The sequence below is a fragment of the Delphinapterus leucas genome, chromosome 2 (assembly GCF_059928025.1).
Source record: "Delphinapterus leucas isolate spDelLeu-1000000601 "Yukka" chromosome 2, BTC_Dleu_Yukka2, whole genome shotgun sequence".
In the NCBI taxonomy this organism is placed as follows: domain Eukaryota; kingdom Metazoa; phylum Chordata; class Mammalia; order Artiodactyla; family Monodontidae; genus Delphinapterus; species Delphinapterus leucas.
The window spans coordinates 140,428,767-140,447,619 of record NC_143130.1 but is presented as its reverse complement, the minus strand read 5'-3'; the positions used below and the strand labels follow the sequence as shown (position 1 = coordinate 140,447,619).

General features: G+C 35.4%; 2 protein-coding genes across 3 annotated transcripts in view; one reads left to right on the top strand and one right to left on the bottom strand.

Annotated features, from left to right (window-relative positions):
* LOC111173101 (uncharacterized) overlaps positions 1–18,853 on the top strand; it is a 161,045-nt gene that overhangs the window by 127,015 nt on the left and 15,177 nt on the right. Inside the window, exon 3 of one of the 2 annotated variants that reach the window (XM_089907779.1) lies at positions 1,111–17,511. The exons of the other annotated variant lie outside the window; for it this stretch is intronic. The gene's annotated coding sequence lies outside the window, so the exon portion shown is untranslated. Of the gene's footprint in view, positions 1–1,110; positions 17,512–18,853 lie in introns of those variants that run through there. 2 annotated transcript variants of the gene reach the window in all.
* LRRC9 (leucine rich repeat containing 9) overlaps positions 1–18,853 on the bottom strand; it is a 93,081-nt gene that overhangs the window by 66,909 nt on the left and 7,319 nt on the right. Inside the window, exons 7-11 of the mRNA XM_089906269.1 lie at positions 15,600–15,755; positions 12,261–12,457; positions 11,229–11,360; positions 3,899–4,075; positions 3,451–3,568 (exon numbers count right to left, since the gene is read on the bottom strand). Of these exons, the coding sequence (XP_089762395.1) occupies positions 3,451–3,568; positions 3,899–4,075; positions 11,229–11,360; positions 12,261–12,457; positions 15,600–15,755 (780 nt within the window). The remainder of the gene's footprint in view (positions 1–3,450; positions 3,569–3,898; positions 4,076–11,228; positions 11,361–12,260; positions 12,458–15,599; positions 15,756–18,853) is intronic.

The following is an 18,853-nucleotide window of genomic DNA, read 5'->3' as shown; positions in this document are numbered from 1 at the left end:
TGCAGGTCAGACTCACTGAAAAGAAGTAGATAACCTTCAGGTGCAACTTCATTCTATAAAACCATTTATATATTTTAAATTTATATGCAAATAGATTTATGAAAAGTAATACAGAACAACATTTGTTCCTGTAAAACCAGCCAGAGTCAAAACTGACCACTCTGTGTGGTGCAGGAGCTATAGTTTTGCACGTTTTCAAGGATACTCCACTAGCAACAGTGCAAATTCCAAAAAGAAAATTCTGTGGGAAATTACACTGAAGATTCTTATTTAAGTAAATAAATAATCTAATAATTGGCCTAATAATCCACATTATTTTCCAGATACATCTCATTGTGCTAATGCATGGAAATTTTAGTTTGCATTGTGATTAGAGTTACTTCTTTAAAAGTGTTTTATCAGAAATATTCATATTACTTGCTGTGAAAGCAGCTCTAAAACAAACAAAAATCTCTATTTTTAGCAGTAAAAAAAAAAAAACCTAAGAGAGATTATATGATCTATCCAAGGACTGAAGCAGAAATTGGCAAAGTCATGACTTGGACTCAGGTCTACTCCTCCTTGTCACTTCTTGGAGTTTTGAAATTATTACTAGCTTAATATTAGTAGCCAAATTATCTAAAATACATCTTTTATATAAATGCTGAATCGCCTATTTTCTTATTGAAACCTGTTATTCAAAGAGATTTAGAAAAATAAATACTAAAATGTGGCTCATCTGATCACAAATTCCACATTCTAGTAATTATAATCTCAGATTTCCCATGAACATCACTAAATATCCATTAGATGGAGGCTATGCGCATGGCTCTCTGCCTGGACCAGACACTGCCACACTAAGCCAAATCCTCCTTCTCAGCTGCTTACACAGCATCTTTTTAATCAGATCCCGTCTCTTAAATGATGCAGAACATAAATATCAATCTTTACTCATTGTGTGCACAACATAACATAGAAATTTAGCTTATCTGAGCTTTGTGCTACCCAGTGATTTTTCTAGCCAATTATCTTGCCCCATTTCTAAGATCTTAACAATGAGAGTAATTGATGGTGTGTGGAGAAAGAAGGGCAGAATAGTAAACTTTAACCTTCTGGTATTTTCTTGTTTAGAGGCAAGACGGGGAAAGAAAAGGAAACAAAGATGGGACAATCAGAAAAATGTGAGGATAACAGTAGTGTATGGATGCTAAAGGAGAGTTTCAAAATGGAAAGAGCAATCAAATGTTTCAGCAATAACCTGCCTCCTTAGCACAGAAGGCTGCGTGTCAGTCTCACAATCAAATGTTTCAGCAATAATGGTGAATTTAATAAAAAATTTTCTATGTGCCAGGAACTCGTCTAAGAACTTTTTTGGTAAATTTTAATAATATATTTAATCTAATATTTTGCAAATATTATCATTTTAATATGTAATCAATATAAGAAATTATAGTCTTTTTTTCTGTACTAAGTCTTCAAAAACTGGTATTATATGTCTTAAACTTTTAGCACACCTTAATTCTGACCAGTCACATTTCAAATGCTCAGTAGTCACATTTGGGTGGTGGCTACTATATTGGACAGAGCAGTGTAGAGCACTGCTGGAAGGATTAGAGATATTGTATCTCCTTTAGGAGATGCAGGGGATAAAGTGCTAGCAGTGTCTGGCAGGCAGAAAACACACAGAAATAGCCCCATCCTTCCTCTACCCTTTGTGCCCATGATGGTTCAGAGTTCTCTGATATGACCCTGAGCACTTCACTCGCCTTCCTCAATTCTTCACCTCCTTCCTACTTCTCTTTCAGAAAGTACAGTGAGGGCACTCTCACTATACCACCCTGCTGAAGCCACCATCATCTCTGGCCTGAGCTGCTGTAGGACCTCCCCCGTATAGTGCCCCTGTCATTGCTTCTACTCCCTCCAATTTATTCTCCACCAAGAGGCTGGAAAGCTTTATTGGTGATTTTTTTTTTATTATTGTGGTAAAAAAAACACATAAGGTTAAAAGCTACCATTTTAACCATTTTAAAGTGTACAATTCATTGGCATTAAGTACATTCACGATGTTGTATAACCATCACCACTATCCATTTCCAGAACGTCATCCCAAATTGAACCTGTATACTCATTAAACAATAACTCTCTGTCCCTCTATCCTCCCCATCCCCTGGTAACCTCTATTCTACTTTCTGTCTCTACCAATTTGCCTATTCTAGATACTTATGTAAGTGGAATCGTACAGTATTTGTCCCTTTGTGTCTGGCTTCTTTTATTTAACATAATGTTTTCAAGGTTCATCCATGTTGTAGCATGTATCAGAATTTGATTTCTTCTTATGACTGAATAATATTCTCTTGTATGTATATACCACATTTTATTTATCCATTCATCTGTTAATGGACATTTGGGTTGCTTCTACTTTTTGGCTATTGTGAATAATGATGCTATGAACAAGTATCCAAGAACCTTTTTGCACATATCTCACTAAATCCTAACCATTCTGTTAAGAAGATACTATTATTATCTTCACTTTACAGAATGGATGAAACAGGCACAGAGAGGTGAAGTCACCCAGCTGGTGAGTAGGAAAGCCAGGATTCAAATACAGCAATACTTTGATTTTATGCGTGCCATGATGAGAAAAGGATTAGGAAACACTGCTCTATACCAGTGTGCTACAGCTGCCACGTCAAATGGGTGGAGGACCGAGAAAGGTTGATTGGATATTTTGGAGCTCAGGAGTGACCAAGGATAAAGCAATATCAGTATCAAGGTGGGGAAAATGAAGTAGAGAATAAAGAAATGGTGGCAGTAAAAGTAAAGAGAAAAATAGGATGATAGAAAGCACAGCAGTGTTAACTGAATGAATTTTTTCAAGATGGAGAAGACCTCGGAGAGTTTAAAACGGATTAAAGAAGTGGATTTCAAAATCATCCACAAAAGGATCACAATATAAAATATAAGATGCCTAGAAAGATTAAATAGATAATAATGAAGATAAAGTAATTCATGATTCAACCAACTGTAGATTGAAAATATTTTTAAAAAAGAATTCTGGAAAGTTCCAAAAAGCAAAACTTGAATTTGCCCTGCTTCCACAACTATTTACATAGAATTTACATTGTACTTACAACTATTTACACAGCATTTACATTGTATTAGGTATTACAAGTAATCTAGTGATGATTTAAAGTATACAAAAGGATGTGCATAGGTTACATGCCAATAGTATGCCATTTCATATAAGGGACTTGAGCATCCTTGGATTTCGGTATTTGTGGGAGGTCCTGGAACCAATCCCCCTGGGATACTGAGGGATTGTACTTTCCATGATAGCACTAAGCTTTTTGTGAAACAGTATAAGTTTGCTCTAACATGAATGAAAGCATTGAGAATCAAACCACGCTTAATCAGTGGCAAAGTTTTATTCATTAGGAAGAAAGCATTATTCTGAATGACATTTTATGTTACCTTGCTCGTTTCACTGTCTTTGAATCCTTTTTCAAGTATTTGTAGCAGATGCTTTTTCTTCACTGTAACTTCAGGATCAAAAACATAAAAAAGGCATTCCAGCATCTGTCGACAGCTCCTTAAGAATAATTAAGACAAAAAAAGTTTTAGAATTGATTTCAGAAAAACCTAGCTGTAGATAAGTGACCATATGCCTTGCCCAGGATATTTCCCATTTACGCTGGATGTTCCAGTGTCATTATTAAACTTGCACTCCTCCTCAGTCTCAAAAAGAGCTCCAATGTGGATAAACTACGAGGTCATCCTAGTCAAGGAAGATGCATGAAAAGGAACTATTTACTGACAATGATATTTTCAATATTGTAAACTTTTAAAACAGAAAGACTTTCTTTTACAAAATAAAATCAGACTGTTGTAAAAATGTTCCTTATGGAAGTTAACTTCTTACTCTGAATCATGCATATCTTCATTGTCCAAAAACTTTTGGAATTTCTCTTCAAATTTTAGTCTCAGAATACGGTTGTTAACCTTGATGACACGTTTTACTTTCACTCCTTTAATACCATACGTTCTGAAGTCCCATGTACAAAAACGTGATAGAATTAATTCATAGCAGGAATTAAACCTATATGGGAATACAAAATATATGCAAAGAAAAGAGATTTTCCTTAAAATGTTGAGAACACAAGTTACATATGAAAAAAGTAATAGCTAATATATATTTTTTTTTGCTAAAGATAAATGGTCATATAGTATAGCTCTGATTTGGTTCTTATTCAATCAGTAAAAGAGGCACTAAACTTTGAAACATAAAATAATAGTTCTTTTATTAATTATTATATATTTGTTCTGACTAAAAGATATGGAGCAATCCTCCTTTATTGAAACACTTCCTTTTTTGGCTTCAGTGAAACTACATGCTTCTGGCTTTCATCTTACTGGCTGCTCTTTCATGTTTTTCTTTTCTGCTTCTCTTTCCTCTGACAGACTTCTAAATGTTGGATTGCCCCAGCAATCAGTCTTTGGCTCTCCTCTTATTTCCATAAGCTCTATCCCTAGGTGATTTCACCTGGTCCTTTGGGAATACATATTTTAAATATATTATTTATATATATATAATACATATACATATATATTTATTATACTAGTAAATTCCAACATTTTATTTTCAGGCTTTACCCTTACCCCACTTAGCTGGATATACCCACTCTTGAACATCCAACTACCTGCTTGCTGTGTTCACTTGTATATGTAATAGGCCTCTCAAATTTAACTCACCCAACACACCTGCCTTTAAACCTGCTCCTCCTGAGTGTTTTCCACCTCAGTATATGGCAACATCACCTAAATGGTAGCTTAGGTTAAAATCCCAGGAATAAACCTTGCCTCCTTTCTTCCTCACCAATATCCAAGTCTTCAGCAAGTCTGTTTGACTCTACATCTAAAATATATCCTGAATATGACCCTATTTAATCATTACCGCTGCTATTTTCCTAGTTAAAATCACCATCATCTCTTAGTTGGGCTATTGCAATAACTTCATAACTAGGGATATAGAAGTGAAAGAGGCAGGGTCCCTGCTCTCATGGACCCTGTCTTCCAAGGGAGTTGGACAAAAAAATAAAGAAGACATAAAAAAAATCTAAACTGGTAAGTGCTCTGAAGAAAGAGAGGCTTGGGGTAAGGCTTGGGGTAAGAGAGGCTTGGAGAGGCAGGGGATACTTAAGACAGGTCTTGGGTAAGACGTTCAGAGAAGATATTTGAGCTAAGAATTGAAGGAGAAGTAGGGGCCTGCTGTGTGAAGATCTCAGGAAAATGTACACAATGCTCATTTGCTCTCTGCTGCCCTTGCCTGGCCATGCTCACAGTAATAATTCTGGCACTGTCTTAAAAGTAGCACAGAATTTAGATTAATTTGAAATTTAAGTGGGGGGGCGGTCAACTGTATGGTGACGGATGGAAACTAAATAGTTGGTGGTGAGCACGCTGTAATGTATACAAAAGTAGAAGTATAATGTTGTACACATGAAACATATAATGTTATAAACCAATGTTACCTTAATGAAAAGAAGTAAAAATAAAAAATAAATGTGAAAAAAATGGATCAGTTTGAAAAGGAAGTTAAGTGCTCCTATATGGGGTATATCTGGCTACGAATGAGATGACTGGTCCTCACTGGGATAATCAACCAGGACCTGAGCATGGGTGTGGGCTAAGATCACAAAGGTAAGCTTCCTGATGGGTTGTCTCTTCCTAAGACTAATATCTGAGCTCCTAATTTAGAGCATTCACCTTTCTCACTAGCAAAGACTGAACCAGTGCAGCTAGGAACTGCCCAGTTACTCTTCCCCGAGAGTTGAAAAGTGAGCTGCCTAAACCAAACTAATCCCAGAGGAGCTCGCAGCCTGGTACAGGAGACAGATAGAAATAGTGCTGCAATCCAGCATAATGCTGCTAATTAGTTCAGAGGTCAGGCTAAACAACCAGATCATCATGTGCAGTGGGAAACCTACAGTGTCATATACAGGAGGATCATTTCCTGGGTGGGCCTAAATTAGTCCAAGTCACCCCTAAACAACATGTCCTGGAACCACTGAAACTCATTATTACTTGCACTCTAATTGTTATTATTATCATTATTATTGTGCTCTGATAGAAACTAGTGCTATAGGCGTTTTATGTAGATAAGGTGTTTGTTATAAAGTAACAAAAGGGTAATCGAGAATTGCCCTTAGAGTAATCAAGAATAGATGGAAGTGATGAATGGACAGTTCCCAGCTTCTAGCCTGGTCTCCCAGGAATGCAAGAACCAGGAATGGCGCAGGAAACTCCAAGTAGTGTGATCCTTTCATAGAGCTTTTCTTTGGGAATTAAGTAGCTGATCCCTTCCTCATATGGAATTCCTAGAGCCCTGGAGATACGAAACGCTGGTGCTGAGAGGACAAGGGCTCTGTGCTACCTGGGGTCACAGAAGTAAAGCAATTCATTCAATCACCTGGCCACACCGTGGATGAGAAAACATCATTCAGAGGCTGCAATACTGCTGGAGGAGGGAGAACAGACCTATGCTGATAGAGAAATACTGAGACTTACAATATTATCAGTACGTCATGGAGGATGATAACTTCTCACAGCATTGTTGAATATGTGCTACATGCAACTGGGGAGCATGTCATTACTGGTCTGATGTATACACATTTTAGTCTGAACCTGAAATAATGACTCTCTAGGACTTTGTATAAAATAATATTGAAATCTGCTACACCTTTCTTTCATTCTGATAGATTTAAGGGCAAAATTCAAACTACCCAGCCCAGCCTGCAAGACCCTTAATGATCAGGCCCTTGTCATGTGGAACTACTGAGTTCTCCGAACATATTATACTATTTCCACACCCTTTCACATGCTGTTTCCTCTGCCTGCAAAGTCCTTCCTCTAATTCTTTGTGTAGTTAACTTCTATCGGTCCTTCAAAACTCAGATCAAAGCGTCTCCCTCAAGTGTCCCCACTTCCAGAATACTTTCTCTAACTCGCCACTCTGCTTTGATCTTCACACAGCTGCCCCCTCCTACATTCTCCATGTGTACAATCATCCCAGAACTCATTAGTATTTCATTACCATAGTCTTCTACAGCAGATTGTAGGCTTGATTAGAGAGGGAACTATATCTTATTTGACTTTTATCACTAGCACCTAGCATAGAATGTGACTTATGGTAGAAGCTCAGTGGATGAATGCTGAGCAAGTGAACAAAGTAGAAAAGACTCAAAGATTAAAAAGATGCAGTCTCTATCTTCACCGAGTTTATAAACCAATAAAGTGAAGAAGTAATGGACAGGTACAAGCAAAATTATAATAGAGTATAAGATAGGAGAGATAAAACTCAGTGCTATGAAGATTCAAAAAGAAGAAGAAGAAATGACTATAGCTGATGGAGATGACCAGAAAATTCCTCACAAAGGAATGGCTTTTGATGTCATCCTTGAAGATAAAGTAAGTTTTGACAGGCAATGATAGAGCCAGGGCCTGGGATGCGAGGCATTCTGGGTGAAGGAAGCAGAACAAAGAAAACCACTTATGTGATGGTGTACCAGATATATTCCAAGAGCAGTGAGGCATGCACAGTTCAGCTGACTCTGAAAGGGTTTGAAAAGGGGTTAGGGTAGTTTGGAGACTATACAGTGAAGGACACTGAATGTCAGGGTGAAGAGTTAGAATGTAATTTGGAAGATAACAGGTTGCTACAGGAGGCTTTTGTTTTGTTTTTAACAGAGTGCTCTTGGCATAGGAAGGGACCAGCCATATGTAGCAATAGTCTAAGAGGAAGGTTATGACGGCCCATGTGCAGGAGATTTTGATTACAAAGAAGGAGAGAACGAATGCAAGAGACATTATGGAGAGAACCTGTGGGTCTTAGGCTGATTGGATATGGAGATGGAGGAAGAGAATGGAGTCAAGAATGGCTTCAGTGTTTGTTGTGCTTCTATGACTAAGAGGGTGGTAGTGCTACAAACAGGAATGGAGGAGTCAGAAGGAAGGGGTGGTTTGTGGGCAGGAAGAGGAAAACAAAAGCAAAAAGATTAAGAACTAAATATTTTTACGTCACCTTGTCTAATCTTAACAGTAACCTTTTGTGATAGTTTTTTATTTTCTCATTTCACAGATGACATTCAGATGAGTTAAATAACTGTTTTAAGACTATGCAGATAGAGTTTGAACCTAGGCTTTCTGACTCTAACCCCACTGTCTATTTTTTACTTTACAGCTGAGTTCCCTTTTAAATGTGTTGAGTTTGCCTTGCCAGTTGGACATTCGGCTAGAAATGTCTAATAGGTAGAAATTCAGGACTGGAGTAAAGGAGAGAGATTGTAACTTTAAGTAATTTTTGAAAGTGCAGGAGTAGAAGAGACTGTCAAGGGAGATTGTAAAAAGAAAATAGGAAATGTCTAACTAAAAGAAAAAAAAAGAGAGAGAGAGAGAGGTGAAGTTACACGGAAGGAATGGCTAACAGCAACAAGATCTGCAGGTTAGGAGAGTGAGGGCCCCTCATGTCACTGGGTGTCCTCACTCATTCAGTAAGACCTGAATGTGTGAGCATCCACAGTGGTGATATACACATTGACTAAGATATTCAGTTACACACAGAGATGCCTACAAACGTTCATTAATATACAAATGATGCACCCATTTAGCAAATGTAGAATGCACATGGTTTTAAATGGCTGGAGCATAATATAATCTATTAAAATCACTTCAAAATCCTAAACAAGCATTTAATAAATACTGTTAACTGACCTGCTGACTTAAACCATATCAAAAACAAATATAAAACAGTATAAAACAAAAAGTCTGAGTTTCTGTAGCTCTCTAAAACAGTACAGCCTGAAATGTTTATATATAAAAAGTTAATTACTGAAAGTTATTTTATAGACAAAAGTGAACCTACTAAGTGAGTATCTATATATTGATATAGAGACTTCAATTAGTTATCTATTGAGTTATGAATCCAGCCAGCCCTATGCTAGATGTAATGACTTATAAGGCACAACCTGTCTGTCCCCAAGGAGCTCACAGAGTCACTTATATATTGTTTTGTGGTACTTTGAAGTTATTTCTTTAAATTGTAAATGCCATGTATCTATAACCAGGTTTAAAAAGCTTCTCAAGCACAAGGACAGCATCTTTGATGCATTGGAGTCCCCATTTGATAAATGTTGATAAATGTTGTCTGATGTCAATAGATAACTCAGTTGGCAATACAGAGGTAAATAATATGATCTATAATGAAAATGCTGTAGTGGCAACAATCTACTCAACAGACAAGTCTCTGTAAAATCAGGACTTTTTTAAACTGAAAAATAAAGCTCTTCAATTTCAAAAAAGAAATGAAGCTAAGAAATATTCAACGATATACAATTAGAAATCTGCAATGCTCTTTTACTATAAACATAGGCTTTTCTGAGCGAAAACCTTTATGTTTTAGTTCTAGCTCTACTCCAGTACTTTTTATTTAAATGCTAAATATTGGCCTTAAAAATATTAAAGAAAAGTCAGTGTTTAAATTATAAAATGACTAGATATGTACCACACAGAGCAATTTAAAGCACTTTAATAGTTATTTCCTAATATACATAAACGATCAGAGCTAAGGTAGCCAAGCTTGTAGTATGCTAAAAGTAACAAACAGTCCTTGAAATTCTGCCAATATGTATTTGATTTCCTCCTTAAAATGGATCAAGGTTATTTTTATTAAAACCAAGTAAACAATTATTAATGCTTATTAAAATCCACCAAAGCTATCTAAATTACTATCAGGCTGACACGGTTACCTAAATGGCTTTTTAGTTATTTTGTTTTTACATAGTTTTTTCACTAATGTACTTGTTTTATAAAGAGCTTACTTTGTGATAAGTTAAAAAGAAACAAATAATAAAAAACAATTCTGTTTAGGTTGAGTGAATACAAATAAAAGACTGAAGAATTATGCATACATCCTGCAGAGAGACACCATTCAATTCTTTTTTTTTTTTTTTTTCCATTCAATTCTTAACACTTGAAAAATCAAGGCCTCTACTTGTTTACATGGGAACTGGGATGAATACCTTTTATATATGTGTACATAAAAATCAAATATTGTGGTTAAGCAACAGTGATAACTGTTGGGCAAATGGATCTACTGATACAAAAGAAAGTATTTTAAAAGATCCCTTTGTCCCTTGGACAGAGCGTCTTAGACTTTTCCACCAAAGTACCCCCAAGGCCCTTCAGAAGCTTTTACTCACAGAGGTGAGTTAGAGCCACATCTAATAGAATCAGGGGGCTTGGCTTAAAGTAATGGATAACAGTCACACATTTTTCTTTCTAAAAGGTTATTGTAAGTTTTGTAGTTTACTTCACAAAAATCGTGTTTGTTTCAACACTGACTGTGAGTAAAACCATCCTCTGGGGTGATATATCAAGTCCATTCTATAGCTTTACATGTTTCCTTGTTCACGGGCCTCTCAATTTTGAGAAAGTGACTGCAGAAATATGAAAGTTATGATATTTTTGTGTCAAGGCTCTCTTTTTTTAGGATCATTTTTTGGGTTGTACCCTCTAGTTGAAGCAACACAACCACTTCCTTGTGTCTACCAGTAGGCCTTGATTCTGAAGTGTGGATGCCTTTTTCCTGTTTCCATTTTGGGTGGCTTTGCCATTTTTGTCCAAATGGGCTTTTTCACCCGAATTCCTGGTTTTTAAGTGTCTGCCTTATTTTAACTCATAAAGTCTATGTGCACCCTGACTCTATCTAGCTCTAGACAACTGGTTTCACCTTGATCATGGACCCCCAGGAAATTTACTAGGCAGCCTCCTCCAGTATTTGCAACTTGCTGTTGCCAATCCTGCTTTGCCACTCCTTCCCTATTCTAGCCTCTCACCCAGTATTCAGAATCCAGGGCTATATTCAGTCCAGAAATAAACCGTATAAACATACATAAAATTAATTCTTGACCATAAGCTTTTCTAAATTATATTCTGCTCTTGGGCTAAGGAAAATTAAGTAAAGAGCAAAGAAATACTATTAGGATGTTTTCAAAGTTAGCTCATGGCAATAGTATAAACAGAGAAATGTATATATGGTAAAGTAGGTAACTGCCAATTTTCAGTGGATGAATACTCTATATGGAAAGTGTTTTGAAATGGGACATTTTAAGATTTTTATAAGTTGGTATTTTGGTTGATGATCCTAAGCACTTAAAATTAGTTTTAAAGCTCTAACTAAATATCAAAAGATTTACCAGTCATCAGATCGAGTGCCTTCTTCAAAGTGGATGTTTCCCACAGTCTCCAACTCAATTAACAAAAATGGGATTAATAAACTATGACTTTTCTTCTTTTGTTTTACTTCAATACGATAAATTCCTTCAATTCTATTTAAGAAAAAAATAAAGCTATTAAAATGATCTAAAAATCACAACATTAAAATTCATGATAGTTTCTTCTAAGCTGATGTTAAAATATAAGGCTTTCATCAATGAATAAAGAAAGCTTGGTGCTAACAGTTAAACCAAGTAAGAGACATTCTGTTTTTGGCAATTAAAATCACCTCAAATTTTGTTAACCTCAGAGTAAGTGAAGGTTAGAAGACTCTCCTGGCTCCACCATTTATGATTCTCAGATCTTAGACAAGTCACAACATTTTTCTGCTGCAACTTCTTAGAAAATGACAAGATTGATAGTACCTACACCTGAATAGGCTTTTTTGAGGATTATAGGCAAAATATATGAAAAGCTCTTAGCCAAGAGCTTGGCACAGAGTAAGAACTCAATAAATATTAGTTATTATTTTGTTACTATTTATTATTACAGGGCAAACTAACTCGTCCACTTAGTGCCTTAGTAAATTAAAAAAAAATTCACAGTACTTAATAAGTCTTCTTGCTTTATGTTTCTAGTTGATACTCAACCTGAGTTTCTTTCTACATGATTCCAGACAACTTTTGTATGTGCTTTCTGCACCAGTAGCAACTAACGTTAAAAAAACTAATGTCTTTAATTTGCAGACACTAGAGTCATGATGTGACAAGAAGCCATTCAGGGGAAGTCCAGTGTTCCTAGTAAAGTATTGCTTCTTTAAAAAACTATATACTAACTTTGAACCAATGATGCCTACCTCTACTAAGAACTGGACTGAAAAAACATGTCGTGTTTTACTTCATACTGTAATTCTTTCCATTCCTGAAGGAGAGAATTGAGCTCGACCAGTGGCCCAGAACATTCTTTTCCCTCATGTTTCAAATTTGAACAACGAGATAATTCATTAAACATACTCATCTAGTTTTTTGTTCCAGAATGTTACCCTTTCATTCAAGGCATTTAGTTTGGTCACTATCTTCTGCTGAAGACTTGGTTCTTCTGTGACAGTTTCACAGTTTTTTGATTTTTCAAGCTCAGTTACTTTATTGTTACTGGATCTATCATTGTGCCCTTTGCCAGATCCTCTGAGTTCAGTCAGTTCCCGTTCCAACTGTTGAAATCAATGTGCCAGAGAACAAAATTGTTCAGTGGAATCTATTAACTATTTAGTTAACTTAAATTAACAAAGTAGCAATCTAGATAATAAATAAGCCAAACTTCATAAAAACATGGCAAGCATGTGATTATAACTTTAGTACAAGTTTGGTCAACGAATTTCTCTTGACCAAGTGAAATTAAATACTTCAGACATGGCAGTTCTCTCAACTGAAAATAAGAAAAGCAAAGAAATGAATTTTAAAATATTATTGATGAGTTAGCTTCTAATAAAGCCAAAGTAAAATGATAAGAAATGCTGGTTTTGGAACAAAGAGAATAAACTTGAAATAATGTGACTTTTATCACTCCTACTTTTCAATTTTTCAACTACTTTGGTATTCTGGGAAACAACAAAAAAATACACACAAGCATGGATATAGGGGTGCACATTTTTCTCTTTGCCTCAGTCTCCTATATGGCTCAGCACAGCAATGTCTTTATTTAAAATTTTGATATTTGTGATTTTTTCTTGTTGTTCGTAATGGACTTTTTTTGCATTCATTTGTATTTTTAAGAAATATTATAATAGGGACTTCCCTGGTGGTGCATTGGTTAAGACTCCATGCTCCCAATGCAGGGGGCCTGGGTTTAATCTCTGGTCAGGGAACTAGATCCCACATGCATGCCGCAACTAAGAGTTCACATGCCGCAACTAAGACCGACGCAACCAAATAAATTTAAATAAATATTTTTAAAATATATATTATAATAAAGTATATGATTTATCTTAATTATGGAGGTTTTAGACCTTCCCTTAAACTTTGGGCCCAGAGTGAGTGCCTAACCCCAGCATCATAGAATGGATTTCAAGATAAATTGTACTGTACACAGAGAAGTGCATACAAATAGAAATTTGCTAAGTATCTGTACTCCTTTCTCTATAATGGCTACATACAGCTGTTAAAAAAATGAAGTAAGCATATTTTATAAAAATACCTATAGTTTATATAATCTATTATTTTTCACATATTAATACATCCATTTGCACATGAAAATGGCAGATATAAAATGATTTCCATATACTGGTTTTCCTGTGGTTTTTTTATTCAAATAAATAAATTATGTTAATGTTTTAAGAATACCTTTCTGATTATAATATGAATTTAAACCTGTTCATTTCATAAAGAGTACTAAATATATTTTTTAAAATTGATTTTTAATCGCTACATACCATTCAATCTTAAGAATGAGTAATTCTGCCTCTCTTTTTAAACATTTAGGTAGTTTCCAATTTTTTGTTGTTATTAATAGTACAGTGATGAATATTCTCATATAAATATTTATCCAAATCTTTAAATGGAGTGCTAGAAGTAGATTTACTGGGTCAAAGGCTATGAGCATTTTTAGGCTGTTAGTAATATATATGACCCAATTACACTCTCATCAGTGGTGTAATAGTGTCACACCCATCTTCACCAGGCAGGCTATGACAAATTTATAGGTGAAAATGGTTGCTTGTTGTCTTATTTCATATTAGGAAATTAATAATCAGACTGAGGTCCTCTTTCACATGTTTATTAGTTTTTATTTCTTCTTTTGTAAAATGATACTTTATGGAATTTGCTTAATTTTTCTATTTGGATATATACTTTTTTGTCTTCTTTAAAATTTTTAAATTTATTTATTTTTGGCCGCATTGGGTCTTCGTTGGTGCGCGTGGGCTTTCTCTAGTTGCGGTGAGTGGGGGCTACTCTTCATTGTGGTGCACAGGCTTCTCATTACAGTGGCTTCTCTTGTTGCGGAGCACAGGCTCCAGGCACGCGGGCTTCATGGGCTTAGTTGCTCCGTGGCATGTGGGATTTTCCCAGACCAGGGATTGAACCTGTGTCCCCTGAATTGGCAGGCGGATTCTTAACCACTGCGCCACCAGGGAAGTCCCTTTTTGTCTTGTTTTACTTATGAGTACTTTTATACTAAGGATATTATGTTTGTCCTTCATGTTTGTTGAAAACAATTTTTCAGACTGTCATTTATTGTTTATTTTCATTAATGATGCTTTTTAGTACAAAAGCATTTTACTTTTTTTTTTTCAATCAAATCTAAATTCTGTTCCCTGTGATTTCTAGTATTTTTCTTACTTGGAAGGCTGAGATCAGTTAAATATATTAATCCATATACTCTTCTGCTTTTTTATGTTTTCATTTTTACATTTAATTCTATTTTCCCCACTGTATTTACTTTTAGTAAAGTATAAACTAAGGATCCAAGTTCCCTATTCCCAAGTAGTTTGACTATTTTTGTAACACCATTTTTTGAATAAACCATTATTTTCTTATACCTTTTTTTTAATACAATAAGTTCTTATATATACAAAGTTCTGTTTTGAGGTAAGTAATCCTTCATTTCTCAGAGTCTACTTTTAGTAAAGGAAATCCAATTTATTCTAAATTTAAAAAGCACATATAACTACTAAAGCACAAACTATTAAAGTATACAACATTATGGGAACTTTATAACAAGCTATACTTTAATAGTATACAACATACAATAGTAAAGGAGTACTTTAGCATTTTAGACAAGAAAATGAATTTTGAGCACAGCCTGCTGGTATCTAATAAAAATGTAGTGAAATAAGTCTAACAGATCTCTATAACTCACTGAATCATATTGAATTACACAGCATTTTTAAAATTTTATAAATTAATATGCCTATACCTTTTTTTTTTTTTTTTTTGCGGTACGCGGGCCTCTCACTACTGTGGCCTCTCCCGTTGCAGAGCGCAGGCTCCAGACACGCAGGCTCAGCGGCCATGGCTCACAGGCCCTGCCGCTCTGCGGCATGTGGGATCTTCCCGGACCGGGGCACGAACCCGTGTCCCCTGCGTCAGCAGGCGGACTCTCAACCACTGCGCCACCAGGGAAGCCCTGCCTATACCTTTTTTAAATTACAGATTTCTAAGCACAGAATGAAGCTTAGTTAAGTACCTAGAATCAAAACATTTTCAGGGCAAACTTACTTGAAACTTAGTATTAATTTTAAAAGTTATGCGTATTTATAAATGTATACATACATATAAAATTTAAAAGATAATAGTATCTTATCTGCCAGTTTTCTTAAGACAAGGCTATTGAAATTTTACAATATTAAATCTCACATTTTTTTTCAAAAAGCTGAATAATTTTATTCGTTCTTCTGGCAACTTCTGTAATTTACATTTTCGATCATTCAGTTTTTCAAGGTCTTCATTAAGATGCCTCTGAACAGTTTTTATACGCATATTGTAATACATTATTTTTTTCATTGCTGTGGTCTAAAAGTGAGAAAAAAGGTTAGCTGAAACAAAAAACATTATAGGTAATTATTAGTGGTATTATATGAGTGTGGTATGTTCTATATAATTATTTTTAAGTTTTACATGCTCAGTTACTAATAATGATATTAGTTGAAATGATAATGGCTACACAGAATTCTCTATTTAAATTTAATAAGCAAAACAAAATTTCAAAGATGTTCTTTGTGTATAATATTTTAAGTGTGAGGCATATTTACATTTACTTTCAGTGACAACATAAAGAGACTATAGAAAACTCAATTTACAAAATAGTGTCATTTAGCTAATGTGGCAGTACTACTGAAGCTAACATATTATTCCTATTTGATTAATTTAGAGAAAAAATAAATTTAAAAGAATAAAATCAAATGTAACATTATTCAATTCATTTTTTAAATGCATGGCTAAGAAATAGGATTTCATGGGTTTTTTTCCCCCTAATCTATAAAAGAATGCTCTAAATGAACTTGTTTTAGATTGAGCAAATTACTAAATTGTCAATCTAATCCAGTTATCTTGAATTCCTTAATATCAATGGATCATGCAGTTACTAATGTTTATCATGATAAATTGATTAAATCCACCATTAAGAAATATACCAGGTAAATGGTGCTCAAGAGCTATATTAGTCAAAAGAACTAGCTGAGAAGAAAATAAACAAATCAGGTGCAAGTTATAATGTGACCTAGTTTTAACTGTTTACCTGAAATAATGAAGGCATTTCTTTTTGTCGGGAAATCTGTACCTCAATTAAGTTGGAAGGCTTGTACACTGTTGTGTGATTTATTTAGTAGGGAGTGGATAGTCAAGATCCCAAAAGAATTATTTGGCATAACAGATAGAATGGAAACAAATATATGGTTTGATGAACAGACAAAAGAATTCCCTCTCCACACATAATATGAAATTCTGAAACTGAAATTACTAAATTCTTCTGCAAAAAAATCAGGCATTCATAACGTAGAAGAGTTAAGGGGAAAAATGCTGTTTTAGGGTGATGATTAGCAGATAAAAATTCCTGATCAAGAAGAGCTTGTTTCTCAGGTGCAACTGAGTAGAAAAAACTGTAACTAAGGAAATGGCAGATGGTGTTTCTTGATTTTTTTTTTTTTTGCCTACAAGTGGCAAGTAAAGTCAGAACTTACCTACCCAAGTGACACACTTCCCCACCCACAACATTCCCTTGGTGATTCATCCAGTCCTTGGCTTGGTATCATCCTTCTGCTTTCAATTCCCATATCTTTATCTCCAATCCAGGCAACTCTCTTAAATAACAGTCTCATATACCCATCTTGGATATTCAAAAGATTGTTCAAACTTTATATGCTTAACATTATGCTGTGATTCTTCCTTCTAAATGTACTCCTCCCATACTCTTCCTCATCTCATCAAATAGCAACTCCTTCCCTCCTTCAGTTGCTTGGGTTAGTTGCTTGGAATTATTCTCTACCTTTTCATCTACACTTCAAATTCAATCTATCAGCAAATCCAGATGGGTTCTACCTTCTAACTACTGCTACAATTACTTTTGATTACTTTTTACTACCCCCTCTACAGTGTCCTGTATCAAACCATCAGCATCTCTCATCCAAGTTTCTGGAATCTAACTGGTCTCTCTGCTTTCACCTTTTCCTTTAATCCTCTATTCTTAATTCATTAACCAAAAGGATCCCTTTAAAACATAAGTCATCTTGTTTCCTCCTCCTCTCAAAATTTTCCAGTGGCCTCATATCACTCAAAGTAAAAGCCAAAGTCCTTACAACATTCTTCAGTCTCACGTGATCTGCCCCCCACCACTCCTGTATTCATCTCTTCTTTCTTTCCTCTTTGCTTACTCAGCTCCAGCCATACTAGCCTCCTTGTTGTGCTTAAAATATGAGGCATGCTCCTGCTCAAGGTCTTTGTACTTGCTGATCCCTGAAAAACTTGCTCCCTTATTTCCTTCAGGTCTCTGCTCAAATGTTGCCTTAGTAAATCCTTTCCCAACAGTTCTATGGAAAAGAGCCTACAGCCCTTTCTCTGCCCCTACCAACAATCTTGTTTCCTTCACCCTTATTTCATTTTCCTCCATAGCATTTATCACCATCTGACATGCTAGTTTTTCACTCATTTAGCTGCTTACAATCTGTCTTCTCTCACTAAATGTAAACTCCAAGGAAGCAGGGGTTTTTTTTTTTCTGTTTTGGTCACTCTATTTCTAGTGCCTTGAACTGTGCCTCGAATGTAATAGGCATTAAATATTTGTTAGATAAATTAATCAGCCAAGTAATTTAGTGAAGCATATTCATCCCGCTCACCTTTTCAGAAAGTGTGTGATGAAAAACTACAGAGATGATAATGGAAATTTCAAAAATATGGTTGTCACTGCAAAGTTTTGTCATTATTTTTGATTTAACATTGTTAGAGAAGACATTCCTCCCTGACCCTCCAATGACTCTGGACATCTGCTAGTAGACAATAACTCTAGCCTTTTGCTCAATATTACAAGACAGCTCACTTCTTAGATTGGGATGGGAGAGAGGATAATCTCAGTTTTGAAAAGATGAGAGGAGACAGTGGAACTTGAGAATAAATCCTCAAGCTACCAAGAGAAGAGATACAAGATAAATGGATAAAGACATTCTTTATCTATGTTGAGATGATGGATGAGCCACAAGGAAAGGATGGGAGGGCTTCATGTGGGCACATTCTGGACACTCATAAACTATTTATTGAATGGTTAACTGAATAAACAAATGGGACTCAACGGACTAGAAGGAGAGGTAGAAATATAATGTGGGAAGAATATTAAAAAACATGGTAAATTCCTATGAACTCTACTCTCAAACTATAAAGCCTTTCGTACCATGGCATAGTAGTCCCTTTACTGGGAGATTCACCATCAGTGACAGCCCAGGAAAAGCCCTTTTCAAGATTTTGGAGATCTTCAAGATTTTGGCAGTGTGGGTAGATTCACTTACGCTTACAGAGAACCCCAAACCATCTTTAATTAGATTAAAATCTACCTAATCCTGGCATACTACCATCAACCATGGGTATCTTCTAATTTTGATATATAATACTCCAAATGAGAGGAG